This window comes from Sus scrofa, chromosome 1 (assembly GCF_054392235.1).
Source record: "Sus scrofa isolate SSC_HxYL_T2T_F1_AM1 chromosome 1, Sscrofa_HxYL_maternal_Yorkshire_Landrace_v2.0, whole genome shotgun sequence".
Taxonomy (NCBI): domain Eukaryota; kingdom Metazoa; phylum Chordata; class Mammalia; order Artiodactyla; family Suidae; genus Sus; species Sus scrofa.
The window spans coordinates 117,180,182-117,207,132 of NC_139383.1; the positions used below are offsets into that span (position 1 = coordinate 117,180,182).

A 26,951-nucleotide genomic window follows, 5' to 3' on the forward strand; every position below is an offset into this window, starting at 1 on the left:
GGCCTTGCTCAGTGGGTTGAGGATCCGGCGTTGCTGTGAGCTGTGGTGTAGGTTGCGGATGTGGCTTGGATCCTGCGTTCTGCGGCTCTGGTGTAGGCTGGCGGCTACAGCTCCGATTTGACCCCTAGCCTGGGAACCTCCATATGCCTTGGGTGCGGCCCTAGAAAAGGCAAAAGGACCAAAAAAAAAAAATTCTCTTGGAAGAACTGGGTGAAAATGTCAGAGGCATTCCAAGCAAAAAGGATATAGGAGGAACAACAAATTACCTAGTTCCATTTTACTAAAATAGATGCTGTGAATAAAGAAGACATGGCTAGGAAAATAGGTTGGAGCCATTCAGTAAGGCTCCCAAAACGCTGGGCTGCTGGAAAATTAGTACTTAATTTCAGTAGGGAATAGGTTTTTTTAACGGAGATGGTAAGATCGAAACTTTGCTTTAGGGAGTTCCCCTTGTGGCACAACAGGATTGGCAGCGTCTTGAGAGCACAAAGATGCAGGTTTCATCTCCGGCCTAGCACAGTGGATCTGGTGTTTCTGCAACTGCAGCTTAGGTTGAAACTGCAGTTCAGATCTGATCCCTGGCCTGAGAACTCCATATGCCGCAAGGCAGCCAAAACAAACAAACGTACAAAAAAAAACCCCTTGCTTTTGAAATCTTTTGACATAGAAGGTGGAAAAAGCCTGGCAGCCACCACAGTGACCAATAAGACAGTGAGTTCTCTTGAGAGGTAAAGAGGGTCTAGGTGGGCTGTAGTGGTGAAAAAGGAAAAATGGTAGAGGGATATAATATATCAGAATTGGCAGCTCACAAGAATGGCAGGGTTGAGGGAGAAGAATGAGTCAAAGCTGTTGCTGTGCATTCCAGCTGAAGATGGCTGTCAAAACCCGTCATTTGGAAATGACATTGATAATAATGCCTGAAAAGCCTCCTTATTCTGGATAAATCTGCCCATCAACTGTGTGGTAGAGGAGTAAGCCTGGGATTAATAGTCCCATATTTAGAGCAGGAACAGAAGGAGGAGGAGCTCAGAACTTGGCTTTAGCTTATCTCAAGACTTTAGGACAGGGTTCATGCTGGAACATAGGTTCAGTCCCTGACCCGGTACAGTGGGTTAAGGATCCAGCAGTGCAGCTTCGGAATAGGTCACAACTGCAGCTTGAATCTGATCTCTAGCCTGGGAACTCAGTATGCCACAGGGTGGCCAAAAACGGGAAAAAAAAAAAAAAGGAATAAAAAGAAAAAGGCTCTATGGGAGTTCCTGTTGTGGGTCAGCAGGTTAAGAACCCAACATAGTGTCCATGAGGATCCAAGGTCGATCCCTGGTCTTGATTAGTGGGTTAAGGATCTGGCATTGCCTTCAGCTGCAGTATTGCTATCAGATGCGGCTCGAATTTGGTGTTGCCGTTGCTGTGGCATAGGCCTGCCTGCAGTTGCAGCTCTCATTCGACCCCTAGCCCGGGAATTTCCATATGCCACAGGTATAGCCACACACACACCAAAAAAAAGACTTGGAGTTCCCGTCGTGGCGCAGTGGTTAACGAATCCAACTAGGAGCCATGACGTTTTGGGTTCGATCCCTGGCCTCGCTTAGTGGGTTAAGGATCCGGCTTTGCCCTGAGCTGTGGTGTAGGTCGAAGATGCGGCTCAGATCTGGCGTTGCTGTGGCTCTGGTGTAGGCTGGCAGCTACAGCTCCGATTAGACCCCTAGCCTGGGAATCTCCATATGCCTCGGGAGCAGCCCAAGAAATGGCAAAAAAACAAACAAAAAAAAAAGACTTAAGCCAAACTCTGATTCAAAAAAATAACATGTACCCCAATGTTCATAGCAGCACTATTCACAATAGCAAGACATAGAAGCAACCTAAGTGTCCATCAACAGAGGAATGGATAAAGAAGATGTGGCTTGTGGACACAATGGAATTTTGTTCAGCCATAAAAAGAATGAGATTATACCATTGCAGCAACATGGATGGACCTAGAGATTATTATGCTCAGTGAAGTAAGTCAGACAGGGAAAGACACATATCATATGATATCACTTATATGTGGAATATAATAAAAATGATACAAAAGAACTTATTTAGAAAACAGATTTCAGAATGAATCTTATGGTTGCTATAGGTGAAACCATTGGAAGGAGGGGAGAATTGAGAGGGTGGGAATAGCTTATACAAACTACTGCGTAAAATAGATGATTAATGAGAACCTACTGTACAGCACAGGAAAATCTACTCAATGGTTTGTAATAACCTATATGGGGAACAAATGTATATATTTATATCAATGACTGATTAACATTGCTGTACACATGAAACTAACATTGTAAATCAATTATACTCCAATAAAATAAAATTTTTAAAAAACAGGCAATAGAACATTTAAGCTTTTGGGGGCCTCAGCTTCTACAAGAGGAAGCCTTGTAAGGCAGGATCTTTATTATTTGGTCCCTGCTACATCCCTAACACCTGACAGAATGTCTGGAATAGTAGGTACTTGATAAATAATTGTTTGAATGACGAAGGAATCTATCTGTCAGAGGAGGAGAGTAGATGAAATCAGATGTTTGTTTAAAGTACAGATTTTTATTTAATCTTTCATGGAAAATAAATTTTAAACTTTTTTTCCTTCTTGTTTTTTTCTCTTTCTATAAAGCCATTCTGCTTTGTTTGACAGCCATAGTAGGGCTAGATTGTCTGCTTAAGGGGAAGGATGTAAAAAAATACAGCAGGCTTTGCTGCAAAGCAAGTTCAGGAGATTGTATTAGTTCTTCTCCATCACGAAGTTTTCGGGAAAATTTTGCTTTGCTGATCTTGAATGTAGTTATATTGCGTTGAGTGTTATTTGGTCCCTAGATGCAGTAATAGATCCCACACGTACTGCGTTTAGTTTCTATTTTATCTTATTTTTTCATCCGTGCCTATGGCTTGCGGAAGTTCCCTGGCTAGGGATCAAACCTTTGCCACAGCAGCAACCTGAGCCAAGCAGTGACAGGCCAGCACTGGATCCTTAACCCATGGAGCCACCAGGGAACTCCCTTTTTCCAATAATTTTTTCTGCAAAGAACTGCATTTAAACTCACCTATATTGGATGTGTCTTTTGAAACTATTTTAATACCAGACACTTAAGAATAATTTCTTTGAACATTAATTTGCCCAGCTAGAGAACCATAATTAAGTTGTGACTTTGGGTAGAGCAGCTATTCCTACAGCTAGATCCACTCAAAAAAATCCCAACAGGTTGGTCTTTTCTGTAATTTTACCCTTGTTTTTTGTCCTTTCCCAGTTCCAGAGATAATCAGTGTTGCCATGACTCAGGTTCCTCTTAAAGAACTCTGCATCAATATCCATCAGGAAGGCAACGAAAACTTAATAGATCTGCCTGTTTCTACCTGGCAGAGCTTCCCCTGCATTCTCTGGTCAAATTCAATCAGGAAGTAAGTCCTGCCAGAATCCAGATAGCTCATATTAAGGTGCAGTATATGTCACTGTCAGCGGTTTTATGCAGGTACACTAAATATAGAATGTTACACTGACTGGGATGTGCATGCAGCAAGACACTTCCTTTCAGAACTTTAAATCTAAGCTTGTGACAATCCTTATTCAGGTATATGCTACACAAATATGTACTACCCTGGTTCAATTTATTTTATTTTTTTATTTTATTTTATTTTATTGCTTTTTTTGGCTGCACCTGCAGCATGTGCAGGTTCCCAGGCTAGGGGTCGAACTGGAGCTGTAGCCACCAGCCTGCACTACAACCCCAGCAACGCAGGATCGGAGCTGTGTCTGCAACCTACACCACAGCTCACAGCAATGCCAGATCCTTAACCCACTGAATGAGGCCAGGGATTGAAACTACAACCTCATGGTTACTAGTCGGATTCGTTTACACTGAGCCACGATGGGAACTTCATTCGGTTTTAATAGTTTCCTTTTTTCTCCCATTGACCCCTTTTATCTGATGGGTTTTCTGTGGGCATTTGAAGAAGGTATACTTGGTCTGAAAGGTAAGGGAGAACAGATCTATTTTGAGGTTGGGAAGAGTTATAATGGCCACTAAGAATTATTCAATTCTACTAGAAATGGTGTCCCACCTGTGATAATATTGAATCCTCATATATTACATATTTGTTTTTATAGGAACAGCATATGTTTAAAGGAAAGAGTTTATCCTTTGTAATTTTCTACTAGATGAACTGTTCACTTACAGATTCTCCAGTTTGACTAGACACGAAAATATCGTCAGAGATCAGTAAAGCTGATCCATCATCCTTCCAGAAGGACCATATTTAAACTAACTCAAGGGTTCTTTCTGTGGCACAGCAGAAACAAATCCAACTAGTATCCATGAGGATGTGGATTCAATCCCTGTCCTCACTCACTGGGTTAAGGATCCAGCGTTGCCATGAGCTGTGGTGTAGGTTGCAGATGAGGCCCAGATCCCGTGTTGCTGAGGCTGTGGCGTAGCCTGGTGGTTATAACTCCAATTTGACCCCTAGCCTGGGAACCTCCATATGCCACAGGTGTGGCCCTAAAAAGCAAAAATAAATAAATAAGCTCAGTACTTTATAAACACAAGAAATATAAACAACAAAATTTAAAAGGGTGAAATCATATCAAGTTCTAAAGAAGATATGCCCCATTAAGAGTGGTTCAGATTTGTTCTGTTCTGTTTGTGTATAGTTTCCAAGGGATTAGGTTTAAAGAGTATATAGCCTCAGAAAATATGTTATGGTTTAGCACTCTGGCACTTACTAAATGAAGCTTCTTTTAAGCATAGCTTTTCCAGAGGGGAGATTTGGCCAGATTGCTAAGTAGATGGTCAGAAATCTTCATAAAATGAATACCTTCATTGTTATTTTTTAAAGTCTCATAGCTTTTTAAAAAGATCTATGAATTCACCATTCCCTTCCTTTTACAGAGTACTGCTTTATTTTCAGTGAGATTCAGAGTTTGCTGATTTAGAGGTCAGATGAGTTTGCTCAGAGGTCATTTGCCTCTGCTGAACCTGTGTGTAATTTCCTAACTTGCTGCCTGCTATCTACAGGAGCTCAGGTGCAGGGATTGCTCTGCTATCCTCCTGCGTAGAGCTCCTTGCAGAAAGGACTGTCCCTTCTCATTTCTGGAACCTTAATTCCAAGGGGATATTGAAACAAGCAAGTGCAAAAATGAAATTCAGTCCTTTTCCTAGTTTCTCTCGTCCGTCACCTGGTCTCTGCTGCTCACCTCTGCCCTTAATTCATTTTTCCATATTACACATTTTCTTCTGTTTTCATATTACACGTTTTGTTCTGTCTGTATGTGCTGGTCAGTATTTTGTATGTCAGCACATAGCCTGTGTTCTGAGGCACCTCCTCATGGGAAAGTGATTCCTATCCTAGATAAATCATCATTCTGTAGGGGAGGTGTCTTATGCCATTTTGAGTAGGAACAGGCAGGATTTGAGTAGAGTTTCAAACCTCTAGGATGGCTCCTGTGATTTTTTTTTTTCTCACAGCTTCACAGAATTGATGCTACTGTCTCTGTGGGCCTAGATAGTATTGGGCTTAGAAATAATCTTTTCCAGGAGTTCCTTGGTGACTCGGCAGTTTAAGGATCCAGTGTTGTCACTGGTGTGGCTCAGGTCGCTGCTGTTGCATGGGTTTGATTCCTGGCCCAGGAACTTCCATGTGCCATGGATGTGGCCAAAAAAGAAAAAGAAATAAGCCTTTCCAGTTTGTTATCAGTGATTTTCAAATATCTCTGATATTTGATCAAGTTTGTAGAGTATGAGAAGTCACTGTTTGCACAGCTGACAGATTGCATATAATAATCATGTCTGGCTTAGGAAATTTGGTTGTTTCATGAGCTTAATAGAAGGAAGTTTTTGCTTTTGTTAAAGTATACACTGTAATAACATTACCAGCTTTTTCAAAATTTCATACTTATTATAATACAATATTTTTAATACACTGTTAAAATTTTGTTTAATCTTGGAAGTGTCCTAAGACAAAATGTAATCTAGTGTATTCATTGTTAACCTTTTGGTACTATTCATTCTCTATTCTTGCTAATTATAATTGAAGACTATAATTATAGTGAAGTCTAGAGGACTGACGTGGGAGGCCAACATGTTCTGTATAGATGGCAACTTTTGAAGTATTGTAGAAGCCGTAAAGTAAAATGGATAGGGAGTTCCCATCGTGGCTCAGTGGTTAACTAATCTGACTAGGAACCATGAGGTTGCAGGTTCGATCCCTGGCCTTGCTCAGTGGGTTAACGATCCGGCGTTGCCGTTAGCTGTAGTGTAGGTCGCAGACGCAGCTCGGATCCCACTTTGCTGTGGCTGTGGCATAGGCTGGCAGCTACAGCTCCAATTAGACCCCTAGCCTGGGAACCTCCATATGCCAAAGGAACGGCCCTAGAAAAGGCAAAAAAAAAAAAAAAAAAAAAAAGTAAAATGGTTAAAGTTCTTTATAGATATAATTGACATTAATATTTGAAAATAAAGAATAGGATTTGGGAATTTGATTGCTACAACATGGGGAAGATATTTGCCTACCTTCTGCTTCAGAAAAGTAGCTTTATCTCCGGTAAAAATTTGAGATAATTCTCAAGCCATAAATGGAGGTGATTATCTGGGGCATTTTCACACTGTTTCCTTGCCTTCTTGTTGGTGTCATTCTCCCTACTCTCTGTCCTTGAATCCCTTCCAGGAGACGCTTCCTCTGCCCTAGGCACATGCGGTTTTGACTTTTACACTAGGCTTCTATGTTTTCCCTTTACTACTTTTTGTAGCTTTGCCTTTGATTCATGCTCTGCTGGATTGCTGCTGCTTTGTTTCTACATTCACCTCCTGGATTGTAAACCAAGCATTTCCATGCAGGTAATGCAATCACAACTGAAGATTTTAAAGCGTTACCCCAAGGAATTCCCACTACTTGAGATTCCCGTTCCTGCCTTTGGGGATTTACATGCTCCATGTGGACCTTTGCCTTTCAAGTAATGCAGAGAGATTGATTTTGCTGAATGACTCTTCTACCCATGAATGCTCCTGATTGCTTTTTAGACAGACACCTTGCATGGATGAGTTTTAAGAATGAAGGTTTACATGCTGATCTCCTCTACCGGTTTGCTTGGTGTAACTGGCCCCTGTGTTGATTATTCCTAATAATAACCCCTGTGTACATAGCATTGCCTAGAATACTTTTTAAGGGAAGGTCGACTAGCTGAGTACTGTAGTTGTTGACATTCCTTGGTTTCATTTAGCTCCTAGGCACTCAGTTGCTTTCTAAAACTGGCAAATGACTCCTACTACATCAACTTCTAGGTACCAGTCCAAGCTCTTAAATTCCAGAAAAGAATAGTCATAAAGTTTAGCATTATGGTGAGAAGTAATTCCCAAAGTTGGAGTTCCCTTTGTGGCTCAGTGATAATGAACCTGGCTAGTTATCCATGAGGACTCGGGTTCGATCCCTGGCCTTGCTCAGTGGGTTAAGGATCTGGTATTGCTGTGACTGTGGTGTAGGTTATAGATGTGGCACAGATCTGGTGTTGCTGTGGCTGCGGCATAGGCTGGCAGGTGCAGCTCTGATTCAGCCCCTAGCCTGGCCTGGGAACTTCCATATGGCACGGGCACAGCGCTAAAAGGAAAAAAGAAAAAAGAAGAAGAAATTCCCCAAGTAATAAACCAGCACCCCAGGTTCAACTCTGTCACTTGGTTTTGTTGGTTCCGTGAATATAGGGGGTATTGGGGAGCAGCAGAAAGTCCTGTCATATGTTCTTCACTTGTCACAGTGGAAGCATTTATGAAGCAATCTGGAATGCTAGCGTCCTTCTCTCTTCGAAAGATAAATAGTACATTGCTTTGAGGATGGAGATGGACTGTGACTTTTAGGCCTTTGAAAAAAATGTCTCGCTCTTTTCGTTTAGGCAAAAATCTTTAATTATTTCAACAAATTACCTGTTTAGCTAGAGTGAGTGTGAACAAGTACATAGCTTTATGAATCAGACAGTAGCATCAAACCAGACTTCTTACACGTATTTCAGTAAAAATAGACATAATAATTGATCCAGGTGTCCAGAATTTTTTAAGCTTAAAAGCACATGTGTGTTTTATGTACATTTTATCTGCCTTAAAAACAAATGCAAAACAGATGTTCATGAAAGAAGCAATTACATTGAATATATATCATAGAATTCAAAATAGCACTAAATGGTTTATAAAGGTCTGGATATTTTTTGAGCATTTAAATTTTTTGAGAACTGACAATTCTGTAGAATAGTTTCAGAGCTTAAATAATCTACTTAAATGTTACAGAAAGCTTATAAAGTCCTAGAGAGAACTGAAGAGGCTGTCACTAAAAGATACTAGAGATATATTCTCAAATCTCCGGTAGTGAGAATTAATGAAATGACGTGCTCTGTGGATTTTGGTTTATGAAACAGTTATGATTATGTTATAAACCACAGTCATTTTGGGAAAATTAAAACCTGAACCTCTTGTTGGCAGAATTAATTGGAGTAGGGAATATTTAGGTAGCTTTGATTCTCTCAAATGTGGCTAGCAGTATACAACTAAACTTTTTTTGTAAGAGTCTACATAGCAAGCAAGTTAATACAGTTGCCTTCTTACCAAATATGCTCATTCCCTGAAGAAAATCAGAAAACATGGCCAGGATCTTTTTTGTTTGATTGTTTGCTTGTTTTGTTTTCTTTTTGTTTTTGTTTTTTAGGACTGCACCCTTGGCACATGGAGGTTCCCAGGCTAGCGGTCTAATCGGAGCTATAGCTGCCAGCCTACACCACAGCCATAGCAATGCCAGATCTGAGCCATGTCTGCAACCTACACCACAGCTCACGGCAACGCCAGATCCTTAACCCACTGAGCGATGCCAGGGATCAGACCCGAAACCTCATGATTCCTAGTCTGATTTGTTTCCACTGCGCCATGACAGGAACTCCCATGGCCAGGATCTTTTATAGTTCTGTTACCTACATGACTTCATATCCCATTAATAAAGAAGATGAGTAAGTTGTAGCTGGTGTACAATGCTTTTTTTTTTTTTTTTTTAATGGGAAAAGTCCTTTTGGTGATTTATAGATGAGCTTTAACAAGTCTTGTCAATGAGTTACAAAAGAGGTTGAGTGAAATGTAACTTCAAACTACTACTACTTCACTCTTCTTTTTTATAAAATAAACATTTATGGCTGTGAACATTTCTGATATTTATAGCATCCTTACTGGTTTTCATGCAGAGCAGCAATATTACAACCCAGCCCCTGCTGCTGTTTATATCAGCAGCAATTAAAATTTGGTTTACTAATCCCTCACTGCTGCCTCTCCAACACCTCATTTTTCATTTTTGTAGAGCCTTAGGACTGTTACAGCTGAACATCATGATGTTAACACCTCCTCAGCCATCTGGCACAGGGGAAGAGGCACCTAAACAGAATCTTCTGAACAAATATCACATATGAGCAAGATCAGAATAGTGTGAGATCTAAAAACAGGTAAAGAAGAAATGAAGAGAGCCTGAATGATAGCAAAGGTGAAAGCAGAACCCAACAAGGGTTTGATTTGAAAGCCTTCCTTTTGCTGGGAAAAGATCTGCCTCTTGCTTTCTAGAAGAAAATAATTTGTAGTAGTCATATCTAAACTTTTTCTAATTTCAGACTAGAGGATGTTAGCTAGAGGAATCTGAAAAATGTCATAGCCTTATTTCCCTCCCCCATCATTTCATATTCTTGACCTGTGAACCTACTTCTGAAGAGAGGCTTTTGTTCATTCTTCTGGATAAAAAAGCATATTAAGCTACTGCCTATTTTATCTTAGTTGAAAGTCTTCTGGAATTTATATTAAGAGTAGTGGGCTCCTTGTTCATGGAAAAGGCATATTATCTTGATTCCTAATGCTAGGAATTTTTCTGTATTGACTGCTGTCTATTTAGATAGATCTTTAGTCAGTGAAATGATTTGTGAGTATGATTATTCCTTTGTTCAACAGTCCTAACATTCTGAATTTGGTCTGCTTATTGGCTACTTAAGTTTTACTAATATGGAAGCTAAAAGGTGATTCCAGCTTTTGATATTTTTTTTTCAAACCTCCTCTTTTGGCGATTATTGTTTTTCTGTGTCTAGGTGAGGATGTATGCTAGAGACTGTCATGTGTTGGCTCATTAGGCTGAAAAGAATGTAGCCAAGCTGTCTTTATCTCAGTGCTTTGCAGCAGTTGTTAGTTCAAAATCCAAAACAAAAGCAAAACCCCTAGGGACACTAATGTACTTGATTTTGTTATTGCTTGCTGTTGCTTCACCTTTCCTTCCATATCTTGCTCTCATGCTTCCTAATCCCTGAGCAGACTGCATCGTCAGAGCGCCGAGGAGAGTGGGAAATCCAGCCCAGCCGGCAGACCAATACCTCATACCTGACGTCTCACTTGGCTGCAGACCGCCATGGGGGATCAGTGCAGGTACTTACTGCCTTTATTGCCTTTTCCTGGCCCTCCCAGCTTGGCTGGTAGAATGTTGGCTTGCTTCTGAAACTCAGGTTTCTTTAGAATGGAAACTTATAGCAAGGTTCAGGTGCTTTTATAGTTAGCTGAATATCTGTGTGCTGATTTGTTGCCTAGGTGGACTTGTAAGAATCACTTGTTGAGATGTTTGCTGGTTGTTGTCATTGACCAAGGCATATCTGTATGATTTCTGGTTAAACTGGTCCTACAAACTTGATCTACTTTTGATAGACCATAAAATAATGTCAAGGTAGAGAAGTGTGGTAGTGTCAAGGCTGGGGATTGTGAAGACCTGAAATATTTAAAATAAGCATTTTTGTTTTGTTTTGTTTTTTGTTAGAGGACTGAATATGTAACTCATTCCATGATAATATATGCCTTAGCACATAAGGTGAGATTGTTCATTGGTCCAACTAAACCATTTATGAATGAATACCCAAGAAGTCTGGCTATTTCTTTTTTCTTGCTGGAATAAGTGTGTGGTCTTAGGGAATTATTTCTGATTTCACTTGGACTGTTTTGACTCTCTATTCTCTCTTGTATTCAAGAACATCTTGTGTCTTTTAATATATATGTCACTATTTTAATAATCTTAACCTGAATATTTTTAACATCCTGGTAAGTGACATCACTAGCTGGGACACACAGGTGAACCAAGAGCTACCAAATATAGGGAGTTCCCGTCGTGGCGCAGTGGTTAACGAATCCGACTAGGAACCATGAGGTTGCGGGTTCGATCCCTGTCCTTGCTCAGTGGGTTAAGGATCCAGCATTGCCGTGAGCTGTGGTGTAGGTCGCAGACATGGCTCGGATCCCATGTTGCTGTGGCTCTAGCATAGGCTGGTGGCTACAGCCCCAATTAGACCCCTAGCCTGGGAACCTCCATATGCTGTGGGAGCGGCCCTAGAAAAGGCAAAAAGACCAAAAAAAAAAAAAAAAAATGCTACTAAGTATAAATTCTTAGAAAGCCGTGGGCAAGCCTTTTGCACATATAAAAGCATCTTGATAGGCTTGCTTGTTTAGGATATGCCTTTACATGGAATGACTCGCTGAAGACTACGTTTTCTACAGGAAGTTAGGAGATAGCCTTGTCTTGTAAACCAAGGCTGTTCTCATAGGAACATCTAGGTAAAAATGATGGATTGAACATATAAATCTACTCTCATCCCCTCCTGAAACAACACTAGGAGAATGACAAAGAGATTTTTTTTTTAGGCATAAATCCATATAAGGATGGAGAAAACGGAAAAGGAGGCAACAGCAATCAGATGTCAGAAGCTGGAAAGCAGATGGGCAATGATTAATTAACTTAGGAATCCTAAGAAGACTGAATTCGGAGCCCATGTAGGGGAAAGCTGAGAGCCTATTCACACTGAGGAATCATCAAAAGGCTCAGAAATTGGCCTTGTGGGAGTTCCTGTCATGGCTCAGTGGTTAATGAATCCGACTAGGAACCATGAGGTTGCAGGTTCGATCCCTGGCCTTGCTCAGTGGGTTAAGGATGTGGCATTGCCGTGAGCTGTGGTGTAGGTCGCAGACATGGCTTGGATCCTGCATTGTTGCGTCTCTGGCGTAGGCTGGCAGCTACAGTTCTGATTAGACCCCTAGCCTGGGAACCTCCATATGCCACAGGTACGGCCCTAGGAAAAACAAAACAAAATAAAAAATTTTTTTCATAATACTGAGAACAAAGAGAAGCTCAAGATTCTTTGAGAACAAAAGCGAAGCTCAAGCTTCTAGACAGAGAAAACAGTCACATGCAGGTAAAGGATCAGGTCTTAGTATAGTTTCAAATTTCTGAACAGCAGTACTGGAAACTAGAATGCAATGACCAATGCCTTCAAAACTCTGAGGGGAAGTTATTTCCAAAATGTACATCTAGTTGGAATATAGAATAAAGACGTTTTCAGAAATCTGTGGTTCCCAAAATTTTACTTATCATGCACTTTATGAAGATGTAATAAGAGTATGTACGCTATGAAAATGAGTGGATAAACCAAGAAAGAGTAAATATGGGACCCAGGAAACAAGAAATCCATCCCAGGAAAGAAGGCATATAATAGTAAAGTTTGGAGATCCTGTAATGACAGCTGTACACCAGGGGAAGAGGACAGCCTGTCCCAAACAGAGGTGGTCAGGAGGCCTTGAGAGCATTTTTACCAAAAGGACTAGGATACTGATGTGTCAGAATGTCTTGTAAGTAGATAGATGACAGAGTTTGTTGTAATTAGTGATTAGTAAAAAATGTATAAAAGTCTAAATAAAAGTAAATTTTAAAAGATGATTAAGTCCATGGAAAACAAGAAATACAGGGAAAGAAAGATAACTATGGTATACTCCATGGCAGAGCTCTAAATAGATTTTAGTAGTTATAATATGAACACTAAGGATTGCTGTAGTCAGAATTACAGTATAAACTATATGGGAGAATGGAAAAGGTGAATATACTGCCTAAAAATGACAAATCAAGGTGCACGTTATTCAGAGAATAGAGGTAAAATCAAAGGAATCAGTGATAAAGAAAGGGGAAATGATGAGCTGGGGGAAAGAGATTATTGTTTTTCCTAAGAATCCTTGTGAAAATATTTGATTCTTTGTACAGTATGCTTATATAGCTGATAAAAATAAAACCTAACAATTAAAACATATATATATATATATATATATATATATATATATATATATATATATATGCACACACACATATCAGTTTCTCATTCACAAAAATTTGTAAGTTTAAAAATAGGCTATTCATGTATTATTATTGAAATGTGAATTATAAGTGTTTGGGGAGGGTAATTTGGCATTACTTGTTAATATCTTTTTTTTTTTTTTTGTCTTTTTAGGGCCATACCCGAGGCATATGGAGGTTCCCAGGCTAGAGGTCAAAAGGGAGCTACAGCTGCCAGCCTGCACCACAGCCATAGCAACACCAGATTCGAGCCACGTCTTTGACCTACACCACAGCTCACGGCAACACTGGATCCTCAACCCACTGAGCAAGGCCAGGGATCGAACCCGCCACCTCATGGTTCCTAGTCACATTCATTTCCGCTGCGCCACAACGGGAACTCCGTACCTGTTAATACCTTAAATAGCCATACTTTTTGACCCAGCGAATCCAGTTTCAGATAAATAGCCCTCAAAAATGCACAGATTCTAGAAAAATACTGTTAAAAGAAATGAGTCTCATTTGTAATTTTAAATTGTCTGGTAGTCACATTAAAAAATAAAAAGAAACAAGTGAAACTAACTTTAATAATATATTTAAACCAATATTTCTAAAATAGTTACACATGCAGTCACGATTAAAAATATTAGATTTTTTTGTTTTTCTTTTTACAGTTGCACCTGTGGCATATGGAAATTTCCAGGCTAAAGGCCGAATCAGAACTGCAGCTGCAGAGTTCCCGTCGTGGCTCAGTGGTTAATAAATCTGACTAGGAACTATGAGGTTGCAGGTTCGATCCCTGGCTTGCTCAGTGGGTTGAGGATCCAGCATTGCTGTGAGCTGTGGTGTAGGTCACAGATACAGCTCGGATCCTGCGTCGCTGTGGCTGTGGTGTAAGCCAGCGGCTATGGCGTAGGCCAGCGGCTACAGCTCCGATTCGACCCCTAGCCTGGGAACTTCCATATGCCGCGGGAGTGGCCCAAGAAATAGCAAGAAGACAAAAAATAAATAAAAATAAAAAAATAAAAAACTGCAGCTATACCACAGCCACAGCAACGTCAAAACTGAGCCGCATCTGTGACCTATGCCACAGATTGTGGCAGTGCTGGATCCTAAACCCACTGAGTGAGGCCAGGGATTGAACCTGCATCCTCATGGATACTAGTCACATTCTTAACTCACGGAGCCACAATGGGAACTCCTCCAATTTCTGAGACTCTTAAAAGGGATGTTAGCAGTATTAAGGACTAAAGTTCAAAATAGTACCTTACCTTAGTCTGTTTTATGAATAATCCTGTATTAATTACTTTAGTCTTATATGATATAACCAGAGGAAATGAGATTTATAGTGATTACAGCAGAATAATAGTATTCCAGGTAAACACATAATGCTTGCTTCTTAATTAAGTTATTCTAAAATAGTCATTGGAAGAGTATAAAAATGATAGTTTCAAATACTAATAATTTGTTACACTCCTGAGAGTCTTTGCAATTTTTCAAATTCCTTTCCTAGATATCATTATATTTAATTGCCATAGTAATTATGAGGTAAATAGGACCAAGGTTACTGGCCTGGTCTTACAGAATTAGAAAGCAGGGCTCACAGAGAATGTTGCTGGTAGAGCTAAGCCTGGAATCCAACTCTTTGGTCACCTACACTAGTGTTTGTCACACCGTACATCCAGGTAACTGTTCGATGGTTTGACAAACTGTATCTCCAACCTGAAATAATTAAGTGAATGCCCTAGGGGCCCAGATTAGTTGCCATTGATTCCCATGTGTATTTTAGGTGCAGTTATACGGTTAGACAACTGGTGGTAAGGTTCCCACTTGTACCTGATTCGTGTATACTCATGGATACAGATGAGATGTCTAGTCTGTCAAATGGGAATAATCCCTTCTTAGATTACCCAAGGACATTGCTTGTGGGCCAGTTGACAGCATAGTGAGGAGAAATGAGAGAGTTCAAGACCTGTAATAATATGCTGTAAGCAAAGTCTTGAATTCTTTTTTAAGAAACTGTGATTTCTTATTTAACCCTTGTGCTCACAGAACGTTTTCAGCATTAACACTAGTGTGCGGCCAGGATGTGCCAAGAAGCCCATGGGGCCTGAGGACGTTAACAGGACAGCTTTAGCATGACGGGCTGTGGTCCTCCAGTCTTTTAACCTTCTCTCCTCAACTTTTCATTTTTGCTGTTTTTTCCCCTCAGCTTTGTTTGTTTGTTTGTTTTGTTTTTTGCTTTTTAGGACCACATCCATGGCATATGGAGGTTCCCAGGCTAGGGGATGAATCAGAGCTGTAGCTGCTGGCCTATATCAGAGCCACAGCAATGCAGGGTCCAAGCCACTTCTAGGACCTACATCACAGCTCACAGCAACGCTGGATCCTTAACCCATTGAGCAAGGCCAGGGACTGAACCTGCGTCCTCGTGGATGCTAGTCAGGTTCGTTAACTGCTGAGCCATGATGGGAATTCCCTCCCCAACTTTTCATTTTGAAATTTTCAAAAGTATGGAAAAGTGGTGGGGGGGGGATTCAGTGAGGCCGTGTGTGTCCTTAACCTAGGTGAAAAAATTATTAAGACTTTTGCCATATTTGTTTTAACTGGAGTGTTTTCTGAAGTATTTGTAAGTGCATTTTGTCCCCAGATACCTCAGCCTGCATCTCCTAAGAATGAAGCCATTCTCTCATGTAACCAACACTGTTGTCATATCTTTAAAAATTAATAATATGACATAATGGCTAATGTACAGTCATATCACATTTCCCCCAGTCATTTCCAAAATTAATTTTACAGTGTTCAGGGTTTGTATATTGCATTTGATTATTATGACCAGGCCAGGGATCAAACCTGTGCCACAATAATAACCAGAGTCACAGCAGTGACAGTGCTGTATACTTAACCTGCTGAACTGCGAGGGAACTCCTCTTCAGTATTTCTCAATCTCTTAGTCTTTTAATCTGTAACAGTAGCCCCTTTGTTCAAAAAGGGGGAGCAGGGAGTTCCCATTGTGGTGCAGCAGAAGCGAATACGTCTAGTATCCATGAGGATGCGAGTTCGATCCCTGGCCTTGCTCATGTGGGTCGGGGATCCAGCGTTGCCATGAGCTGTGGTGTAGGTTGCAAACATAGCTCGGATCCTGCATTGCTGTGGCTGTGGTGTTAGGCCGGCAGCTGTAGCTCTGATTTGCCCCCTAGCCTGGGAACTTCCATATGCTGTGGTGCAGCCCTAAAAAGCAAAAACGTCAAAATAAAACCTAAAAATAAATAAAAAATTTAAAAAGGAGGGGTGTGGGGGCTGAGACATGTCTTTTTTTAAGAATCTAGGCTTGTTGTCTTATACAATGTCCTGCATTTTAGATTTGTTTCCCATCATACTTAGATTCAGATAAAACTTTTTTTTGGCAAGCATGCTACGTAGCTGCTGTTATATAATATTCATTGTATCATGTCAGGAGATAAATAAGGTCAGGTGGTTCCATTAATCAGATGCTAAATTTGATCACTAGCAGAAATTTGGGTCTCTAATGGGTAAGTCCAGATTTAATGTTTGTTTCTTTTATTAACTGTGTACCATTGTTTTTATTTTTTTAAAGCTTGTATAATTAATAAAAACAATAAATACGGTTTAGAAACAATGGTAGGCGTAGACTGCTGGTAGCTAGTTTTCATCTTGTCTGCCATTTCCTCTCTTTTTGAATAAATACCTCAAAGACACCTTATACTAAACATTTCCTGGGAGTTCCTGTCGTGGCGCAGTGGTTAACGAATCCGACTAGGAACCATGAGGTTGCGGGTTCGGTCCCTGCCCTTGCTCAGTGGGTTAACGATCCGGCGTTGCCGTGAGCTGTGGTGTAGGTCGCAGACGTCACTCGGATCCCGAGTTGCTGTGGCTCTGACATAGGCTGGTGGTTATAGCTCCGATTTGACCCCTAGCCTGGGAACCTCCCATATGCCGCGGGAGCAGCCCAAGAAATGGCAAAAAGACAAAAAACAAACAAACAAAAAAAAACCCATTTCCTTCCACATTCCTCTTTATAACTATGCAGGAAATTTTTTACAAATGAACTGATGGGGACCCAGATCTAGAGGGAGATAAGAGTAAGCATTTGTAGAGAGAGAGTAACAGTTACACGAACATTTTTGAGCCATTACCTGTACCCTGGCACTGGGCTAATGAAGCACTTTCTGTGGATTGTCTGCACAGTAACCCAGTTGGGTAAGCAGCATCGTTTCCCCACTTTACAGATTAGGAAGCTCAGGCACCGAAAGAGTGAGGATCTTGTCCAAGGACCCACACCGAGTAAGTGGTGGAGCTAGGGTTCAAATCCAGGGCTGAGTAAGTCTAGAGGCCATTTTTTGTTTACTATGCTATGCTGCCTCCGTTACTGTGCACCAGGTCTTGTACCAGACACAGTCTCGTTCCTTTTCCTGTATAATTCTCACATCAACCTGTAAGAAGCAGTCTTAAATAGATGAAAAGTTACTTGCCCGAGGGCATATGATATCTGAACCATTTATCCTATTTTGTGGTTCTCTCCATGTTTCAGCCAAGGTCTTTAACAGCAGAGTGGTTTATCCAGCGGGGTCCCTTTTCCCACTTCCCAGCACCCACATAAACAGGAATCATGTGCTGGAAATGAAACCAGGTGGCAGAAGCAGCTGCACAACAAACAAGAGAATCCTGATCGGTTCCACATTAACCAGATGACAGGAGTGAGAGCCTTCAGTTACAGTTCGGGGACAGCAGTGAGAAATGGGATGACATTGAACCTGAAATAAATGTTGTTGAAATAAGACTGGTCTTCCAAGGGAAAGTGTTTCCTTACCGTCTGCCCTTTTACCAGAGAGGTTGTGGCAGTCTTATTTGAGTAACTTCAAACCGATGGTCCAAAGCCATGAAGAAATTTCTGAAGGAAAGTGTGATTGCTTATAGTTTCTGATGCTCATTATTGATTTCCTTTTTAGAGTTTTTTTAACATCATTACTGAGTGTATATATAATTATAGTATAATAAACTGAGAGGAGTAGAATTAATGACAGTAATATGACCTATTTTATAGGATTTTTTGAGGATTCAGTTTACACACACACACACACACACACACACACACACACACGGTAGCAGAGTGCCTGACACAGAGTAGGCATTCAGTATGAAAGTTATTATCATTACATGATTAAATCATTGCATTTTGTGTTCTCACATGGTATGAGCCTGGGAACATTCCCTAAAATTAGGACAATTGGCCCCCTAACCCAGGAAAATAAACATTCCAAACACTGCCTGGCTGTTACCTAAGCTAGAGATCAGATCTCCCTTAGTGACCCTCTCTGGCACTGGCAGGAGGCGCCCTATTGCCATGGCATCTGTCATACTCTGTCTTTTTGTTTCAGGTGGTTAGCTCAACCAATGGAGAGCTGAATGTCGATGATCCCACAGGAGCCCACTCCAACGCACCAATCACAGCTCATGCCGAGGTGGAGGTAGTGGAAGAAGCTAAGTACGTTCATCTTTCAAGGGGGCTCTTGAGTTATAGATCGAAAAGTCTTTTCTCCGTCTCTTCCTCTCGTGTGCTGCTCATTTCAGAATGGATTCTTCATACTTGTATCCACAGCTTTCTTCCTTTGACCATTTTATTTTTTGCATGGTACCTTAAAGCTGCTGCTTCTTTAGCTGTGATTTCTGGGAAGACAGTCACTCTTCCTAGTCCCCGTGGGGCAAAAGACATGAACTAGAAGCATCATGTTATAAGAGCTTGTAGTCATGAGCCCCTCAGGGCCCTGTAGCCTCTTTCTCCCTAAGGTACACAGAGAAAAATCCACTTATCTAAACCATGGGCCATGCTGAACACATTCAATTTCTGGTTCTTGGCTAACCACTCTGTGTCTATAGTCCTTGACAAGGGTTTCCGAGCCATTTTGTTCTCACTTAAATGATTGTGAATTCAGAGATACTCAGATACTTCAGTCAAGAAAAATAGTCTTGTGTGGGAGTTCCTGTCGTGGCTCAGTGGTTAACAAATCCGACTAGGAACCATGAGGTTGCGGGTTCCATCCCTAGCCTTGCTCAGTGGGTTAAGGATCCGGCGTTGCTGTGAGCTGTGATGTAGGTTGCAGATGCGGCTCGGATCCCACGTTGCTGTGGCTCTGGCATAGGCTGGTGGCTACAGCTCCAATTTGACCCCTAGCCTGGGAACCCCCCATATGCCACGGGAGCGGCCCTAGGAAAGGCAAAAAGACAAAAAAAAGAAGAAAGAAAAATAGTCTTGTGAATGAAAGTGTTGAGAAGAAGAGGCAATCACACTAATCCCAAGAGAGTAAGGAGGTTACCCATTCCCTTTTCTGCTTCTCTTGCATGTGAATGTCTTGCCCTGCCCATACCACCAGCCCCCTGTTGCTCTGCATGGTCTGTGTTTAAACTCTTAAAAAATGGGGTAGAAGGTGAAATAGCTGCTGATTCTGCTGCAAAAGCAGCATTTCTGTCACTTCTTTCCCTTTTTGTGCCCATCCTAACTTCAGATCCACATTTAAACTTTAGGACAGCATGAAGTAGGGAGAGAGAAGTCCTTTGCAAGTCAGTAACTACTGCCAAGTCTTCCATAGGTGACTTTTCGTATAAACTCTTTAAGTACATTCAGGCTATCCCCGTATCTTGTTCTCAGAAGCAGACTATATCTTTATAGTGATATTGTGTCCTAAGTGATCTCTTGAGACCCCACATAGCCTAAGTACAAGCTAGGACATGTTTATGCCTCAGTAAAAGGTGGTAAGAGGCTAATCCAGACCTGTGTTCTTCCTTGCGGTTCACTTTGCATGGTTGTCCCCTGCCTACTGCTCTGCTCTGCTGCCCACCTACAAGATGAGCTCATGTTGCTTTCAAGAGTTCCTTTCCTTCGAAATCCAAGACTTGAGGATTCCTACCCAGGATAAAAAGCAGTGGGGAATGACTTGGACTCTCTAGTTGAGTCCTTGCTGACCATGGGCAGCTTTACATACTCCTCTCCTGGTTAATATAAGGCCCTAATACATAAGGAGGGTAGGGGGAGTTTTTAATGTCAGGAGGAGACCATGTTTAGTGAGAAAATGTGCTCCCTCTCAGGGACTTTGGGGATTTTAATGGTACTGACAGCTTGTCAGTTTCTGTGATAAAACTTTATTCTCCCAAATGAACAGTGTGGTACTCCCACCCTCTGAGTTTTCAACCTTGGCTGCACTTTGGAATCTCCTTGGGCATATTAGAAAATACAAATGCCTGGAGTTCCCTGGTGGCCCAGCAGTTAAGGATTTGGCATGGTCACCGCTATGCCTTGGGTTCGATCCCTGGTCCAGGAACTTCTGCATGCCATGGTCGTGGCCAAAAACAAAATGCAAATGCCTGAATCCTGGCCGGAGAGAGTCTAATTTAATTTATCAGGGACGCGGCCTGACCATCTGGAATTTTTTAAGTTCAGGTGATTCAGATATGTAGCTGAGGTTAGGAACCACTGTACTAGTGTGGTCTGATCCAAACACTGCCAGGGCTTGAATGATGGCTGCACCCATTCCCACCCGACCTCACTCCCAGTTCAGTGTTGTGACTACTACGTGGAAGGCTAGAAGCTGTGCTCTGGAGTTAATAGTTTACCTTGAATACCAGGATTCAATGGGCTTTGGTCCTATAATATGCCCTATACAGATTTCTCTTTGAATCCATTTATCTCATTTCATTTTGGTAAGTGTGTACTCTAATTGTATATGTGAGTGTGGTGTTTGTGTCCTTTGTATAAGATAGGGAGCCATTCACACAAAGAGATTTCAATCTGGTGTATTCTGTTTTGGTATAATCTAAATTCTAGGATGTAAAGAGTGTTTAAAATCCCCCCATGTAGCAAAAAAGACCACTGTGCCTCTTTGCTTTGAACCTTCTGAACAATGTGGAAACAAGAGGGGAGCAATTGTATTCAACCAGATGCCACCCAAAAGCTCATAGCTTAGGACATTTTGTGTGCTGATTCACCAGTGATTTCATGAGCTACCAATCCATCTTGCCCAGGGAACTGTCAGGACACAGCCATGTGTTTTTCTTCTTGGCCTTCTATGTATGGGGGAGGTGGGGGGGTGGGAGGAGCCGTGTGTCCATCTGCTTAATCATTTTCATGGGAAGAAGTCACAGCTACAGAAGCACAAGGCATCCCAAATAGCTCCTCGCTGCACATAGCTATGATGCCATTTGTCCACGCAGCCTGCTTGTGGACAAAGGGGGGCTCTTGCCTATATTAAGATTCAACTAGGGAGTTCCCTTCATGTGGTTGACAAACCCAACTAGAACCATGAGGATGAGAGTTCGATCCCTGGCCTCGCTCAGTGAGTGGGTTAAGGATCCAGCATTGCCATAAGCTGTGGTGTAGGTCACAGACGAAGCTCAGATCCCGTGTTGCTGAGGCTGGCAGCTGTAGCTCTGATTTGATTCCTAGCCTGGGAACTTCCACATGCCTCAAGTGTGGGACCCCACCCCCCACCCCCGCAAAAAAAGATCCAACTAGGGTACTAGGGAGGTAGTGTGAAACCTTCCCTTCCAGGCTTTTGACTTTGGGCTCCTTACCCAGCTTGTTTTGTGTAAAGGAGGAGAGAAATGTTTTTTGTTCTATAAACAAAATAAACATCTAACTTACCTTTTCTCTAGTTATTAGGACACATGAACTTGGTTTAAGTGTGATTGAAGGATAGTAAGGCAAGGTAGCTTTTTGGTTGATTTTTGTTATGGTAAGAACACAGGAATTTTTAATAATCCACTGGCTTTAGTTACAACTTAACAAATGTGGACCTCATTTCCCCTCAGAATTAACAAGGATGGGATTTTGGCCCTTTTCTGGCAGTTAAACCTTTATCCACAGCTGTGGTCCTCCTCACTCTCAGTCATCTCCTAATAAGAAAAAGTGTCTCTTACGTCTGTTTTCTCCTCTAGAGGAAAAGCTAACTCCTGACTGTCTTTGTCAGACATGTCGAATGTATAGAAAGGCCAGGGGCTTCTTTTTCCCTCAGAGCATTCGGGAGGTTAGCTTAACACAGTAGGTCTTCCATGGGAACCAAAATGGCCTGGCCTTGGTTTGATCGAATTCTTCCAGGCAGAATCGTATGCTCTTTCTCCTGCTACCTTCCTGGAAGTTGCCCAGGAAAGGCCACCCCTGGGGCTCCCCCCAGCTCTTCCTGTTTCGCCTTTACCCCCACAGAGTTCCAGCTGCCACCTGATGCTTCTGTCACATGCCTGCCCCCTCCACTTTAGTGTGGGGACCAAGTGGCCTGGGCCTACTCACCCTACCTTGACAGAGGACGAAACTAAACACAGACACATACTGCATGTTTGCATGGCTCACAGGGAGTCCTTCCATCTCATCTCTGTGGACTAATATCTCTCTTTCTCTCTTCCTTTCTGTGTTTTTCTCTTTACACACTCTGTAGCTGCCTGAAAATGCTCAACCTGTGGTGAGTCCTTCTCTCCAGTCCACATGCTAGGGGAGCGGACCAGGCTAGGCTGGGATTGGCAAAGCCAAACAAAATGCCTTAGGAACGCTCACTGGCTTCCAAGTGCCACCTTGTGCCATACCTACCCAGACTAGGGAATTAGATCCACAGGGTGGGGATGGGGCAGGCCCATACCCAGGAATTAATCTGTTCTTTCTTTCCTTTCTAACCCACCTCATTGCTACCTCCTCCTGTCAAAATAATAGCCTGAAGTATCTTCATTATTAGCTGAGTGAAGTTTTTCTCAAATTAATGCAGCCAGAGGTATTCCTGCTGTGGCACAATGGGATCAGCAGTGTCCCTGCAGCACCAGGACACAGGTTTGATCCCCAGGCTGGCACACTGGGTTAAAGGATCCGATGAGGTTCACAGCTGCGGCATGGATCTGATGCCTGGCCTGGGAACTCTATATGCGCAGAGCAGCCAAAAATGAAAAACAAAAAAGTAAATAATATAGCCAGATGTTATCAGACAGAGAGGGACAGAGATAGGATGACTAGGTTATATATCAGTTATATAAGCAGAATTTAACTATCACACAATTCCCAAGGACAGTTGTTGCCAGATAATCTCACATTCTATAATTTAGTCTCTAGCCTTGAAAATTCACAACTTTCAGAAAAATTCTCTGACTTTTCTTTTTGGTTCAGGTAGTTCTTCTGTCTGTAGAATACGAGTCTCTCCAAATAAGAGAGCTGCTTCTTGGGGGAGAGAAAGACGTTGTTGTTTTGAGGTTTTTGTTTGTTTTTCCTCTCTTCTCCTCTCCTCCCCTCTCCCCCCACCCTTCTCCTGTCCTTTCCTTTCCCCTCCTTATAAGAGGGTATAGTGGGCCAGGGGCTGACTTGGCTAATGAGTTATTGGATCCTGTCTTTTCCACTCCTGGGAAAGGTTCCTGGAATGCATTCTTGGGAACAGCATGAGGTATATTGATGGGGAAGCCCTAAAGACTCCTTGTTGGGTGAGGCACATTTTTGCTCTGAGACAGAGCCCCCTCCCCGCCTCTCTTCCTGGACACTGCCTGTGACTGCCCAGGTGCTCCTGAGCTAGTTGGCCTTTCGTGGGCTGGAATCGTAACTCTCCCACATCGTCTGCAGGCATGGGTATCTTCTGTGTGGTGATAACAGTCTGCTGGATGTGATGAATACCTTGTTTCTTTTTGTCTGCACTGTCTGGGTTGGGAACCAGTTTCTGTACCCTGACTGTGTAAGCCAAGTTGCGTACGGGGTTTCCCCAGGGACAGGGATGTATTGAAGATAACAATTAGGTTTTATGGAGATAGAATTTGTAATAGTATAGTATCAAAGAGTACATTTGGCCTATTTATTTAGCAAACATCTGTCTGTGTAATCTGGCATTGTTGTGGTCTGTTTTTTCCTATGAGCTGTCACTCACATGATCCTAACTGCAAATAGAGGGCCTACTGTGTACTCATCCACTCTGTGCTTGGAACTCTAGGGGGTCCCCAGGCCTTCCCCAGAGAGTTTAGGTACAGTCTACTTGGAGAGGTAAGACATACACACCTGAAAGACCCCTTATGTTACTGTCCCTTCAGAGGTGACTGTTGACAGGGACAGTCAAGGAAGACTTTATGGATACTGTGGGGCTTGAACCAGATATTAGAGCAAGGGAAGAGAGTACAGGTACAGCAAAGGAGAGAAGCACAGACAAGGAAAAGCTGAGGGAGAGCCATTCAAAGAATCAGCTGGAAGAAAACCCAGGACCCAAGAAGGGCTCATCATCATTTGCCATCATTCTCTTCTGAGAGTAAGACATCCGTACAGTCAGTCAGTGGGCTCTGTCTGAGGTTGGACCAAGTTACCAGGTCCTACTGCTGGTAGTCGTCACAGAAACCAAAGAGCTGAAGAATAGACTGTGGAGCCTGTTTCCTCATGGGTAGAGTTGTTGAAAGTTTCTGCGATTGCTGAAGCTTTAACCGCAGTAACTAGCAAAAATTAATCTAGGGCTCTAAAGCACAGCTTACATTCTCCTCCAATCAGCTGAATTTAGCATTGCACATCAGGATATGGTATGCTTATAAACAGACATTAATTCTTTTTTTTTTTTTTTTTAGTCTTTTTGCCATTTCTTAGGTCACTCCTGTGGCATATGAAGGTTCCCAGGCTAGGGGTCCAATTGGAGCTGTAGCCGCTGGCCTATACCACAGCCACAGCAACACAGGATCTGAGCCATGTCTGCGACCTATACCACGGCAACGCCGGATCCTTAACCCACTGAGCAAGACCAGGTATCGAACCCTCAACCTCATGGTTCCTAGTTGGATTCGTTAACCACTGAGCCACGATGGGAACTCCAGACATTAATTCTTATGAGTTGCCTTGGAGGAGGTAAAAAAGAATTGTATCATCATTTGAAATGAACCAAAACAGTATTTCCAACTTTTAAATTATTGTTCTTACTTAAAAACACAAAATCATCATTTTAGCATCCTCCAAAAAGACTTAGATATTGACTTAAATGTTAGTGATCTCTGTGAAAATCATGGTTAACTGAGAACAGGTAACTCTATTGAAATATCGATGCTCCCGTGAGATGTAATTTGCCTTCTTTAATAATTTCTGGACATTCAACTTGAAAAATGTCTTTTTTGTAAAGCATAAGTACAAAAAAAGACCTTTTAAAAAAAAATCTAGGAGTTCCCGTCGTGGCGCAGTGGTTAATGAATCTGACTAGGAACCATGAGGTTGCAGGTTCGGTCCCTGCCCTTGCTCAGTGGGTTAAGGATCCGGCATTGCCGTGAGCTGTGGTGTAGGTCGCAGACGTGGCTCGGATCTCGCATTGCTGTGGCTCTGGCGTAGGCTGGCGGCTACAGCTCCGATTAGACCCCTAGACTTGGGAACCTCCATATGTCATGGGAGTGGCCCTAGAAAAGGCAAAAAGGCAAAAAAAAAAAAAAAAAAAAATCCATCCCCAGAGATTCCATTGAGGACTGTTTTAAACAATCAAAAGTGTTGGTAGTTTTTATTTAAAAGAATTTATTCAGTCACTAAATACTCAGGACACTTTGTTTAGTGACTGTATTGATACCCATTAATAGTAAATAACATGTCATTGATTCTCTTAGAAATTGTTTATTCAGACCCTCTGAAGCTCCTGTTTCTAAAATCTCCATGCTTACTTCATTCAGATATGGTTAAATTCCATCATTTTGTCAGTGAAAGCATTTATTTCTGCATTCTAAGAAACTTTCTCCACAGGTTTAGTAACTAATCCACTGGGTGTGGAAATACCATGGGGTCTGACTTAAAAAGGAGGGAATCCTAGCTACAGCGGAGGAAATAAGCAACAGCTCTTTCTTTCTGTATGGCTATTTTGGGCATTAAATTCAGGATTAGGCAGAAGACCCAAAGATAGTTTTCTGAGAAAAGCTTTTCTTTCAAGGGTCCAGCAAGTCTGAGTTATATGTTTCCAGTGTTACTTCCTCCATCATATGGCATCGCTGATTCATCCACCACCTTCTACCCCTCACGTTCTCACTGCCTATGTGTCAGCTTCCTAGAAAGGACCTATCTTTTGCACCAGCCATGCCACAGCCCTCAGTCACCCCCTTCTGGAATAGTTGCTGCCTAATAAGCAAGAGACGCTTTCTATTCCAAAGACAGCAGTACAGAGGGGGTACTCAGGCTAAGGATGTGGCAGAGCTGTGGCTATGACCCAACAGGCAGCACTTAGAGGGCTTATGAAGGGATCGGGCCCCGACCACCCCCCTAAACAGGGCCAGTCCTTGCACCTAGTCGGGCACATCAGTAGCAGTCTCAGGAAGCTAAGTGGAGGAGGACTCTGCAACCAGATGCTTCCTGGTGATCAGCTGTGGCATTGATCCTCTCCGAAGGAAGAGTGGGCCGTGCTGATTTTAAGTCAAGAGACCTGGACTTACACAGTTAGCAGAGTCAGGGCTTCTCCTGCCTCCTCCAGGTAGCTGGCGGGGGGCGGGGATGAAGGGCAGAGAGAATCCTTAATCCTTCGCTGGTAGCATTGTGAGAGCTTCCTAGAGTTCCAAACATCATATTTTTTGTGGCGTTTGTTTGCCGTAGCTTAGCCTCCATACCCACGGACCACTGAAGTTACCTTAAATAATTTTGCCTTCTGTATCAAGGGGCAGACAATGCTGGCTATTCTTAGGCAGCCCTGAGGACCGCCAGCCTTGGTTCAAGACAAAAATCTGACATCCAGATTGGGGTGTTAGACTAGGAAATAAGCCTTCTTTATCCTTCTTCCAAAATCATCTCTTTCAGCCCTGCCTGGCCTGCAGTGCTTTGGTAA

General features: G+C 42.2%; 1 protein-coding gene across 13 annotated transcripts in view; it reads left to right on the plus strand.

Moving 5' to 3' along the window:
- Positions 1–26,951, plus strand: part of CSNK1G1 (casein kinase 1 gamma 1) — a 193,996-nt gene that overhangs the window by 160,679 nt on the left and 6,366 nt on the right. For 5 of the 13 annotated variants that reach the window (XR_002344535.2, XR_014809759.1, XM_021093859.2 and 2 more), the window contains 2 exons: positions 10,341–10,451; positions 18,564–18,670. Coding sequence is in view for 6 of the 13 variants with exons in the window: in XM_021093859.2 (XP_020949518.1) it covers positions 10,341–10,451; positions 18,564–18,670 (218 nt within the window). In the remaining 7 variants the exon portion in view is untranslated. Of the gene's footprint in view, positions 1–9,351; positions 9,494–10,340; positions 10,452–18,563; positions 18,671–26,951 lie in introns of all 13 variants that reach the window. The other 8 variants (XR_014809746.1, XR_014809745.1, XR_014809766.1 and 5 more) reach the window with 2 other exon arrangements.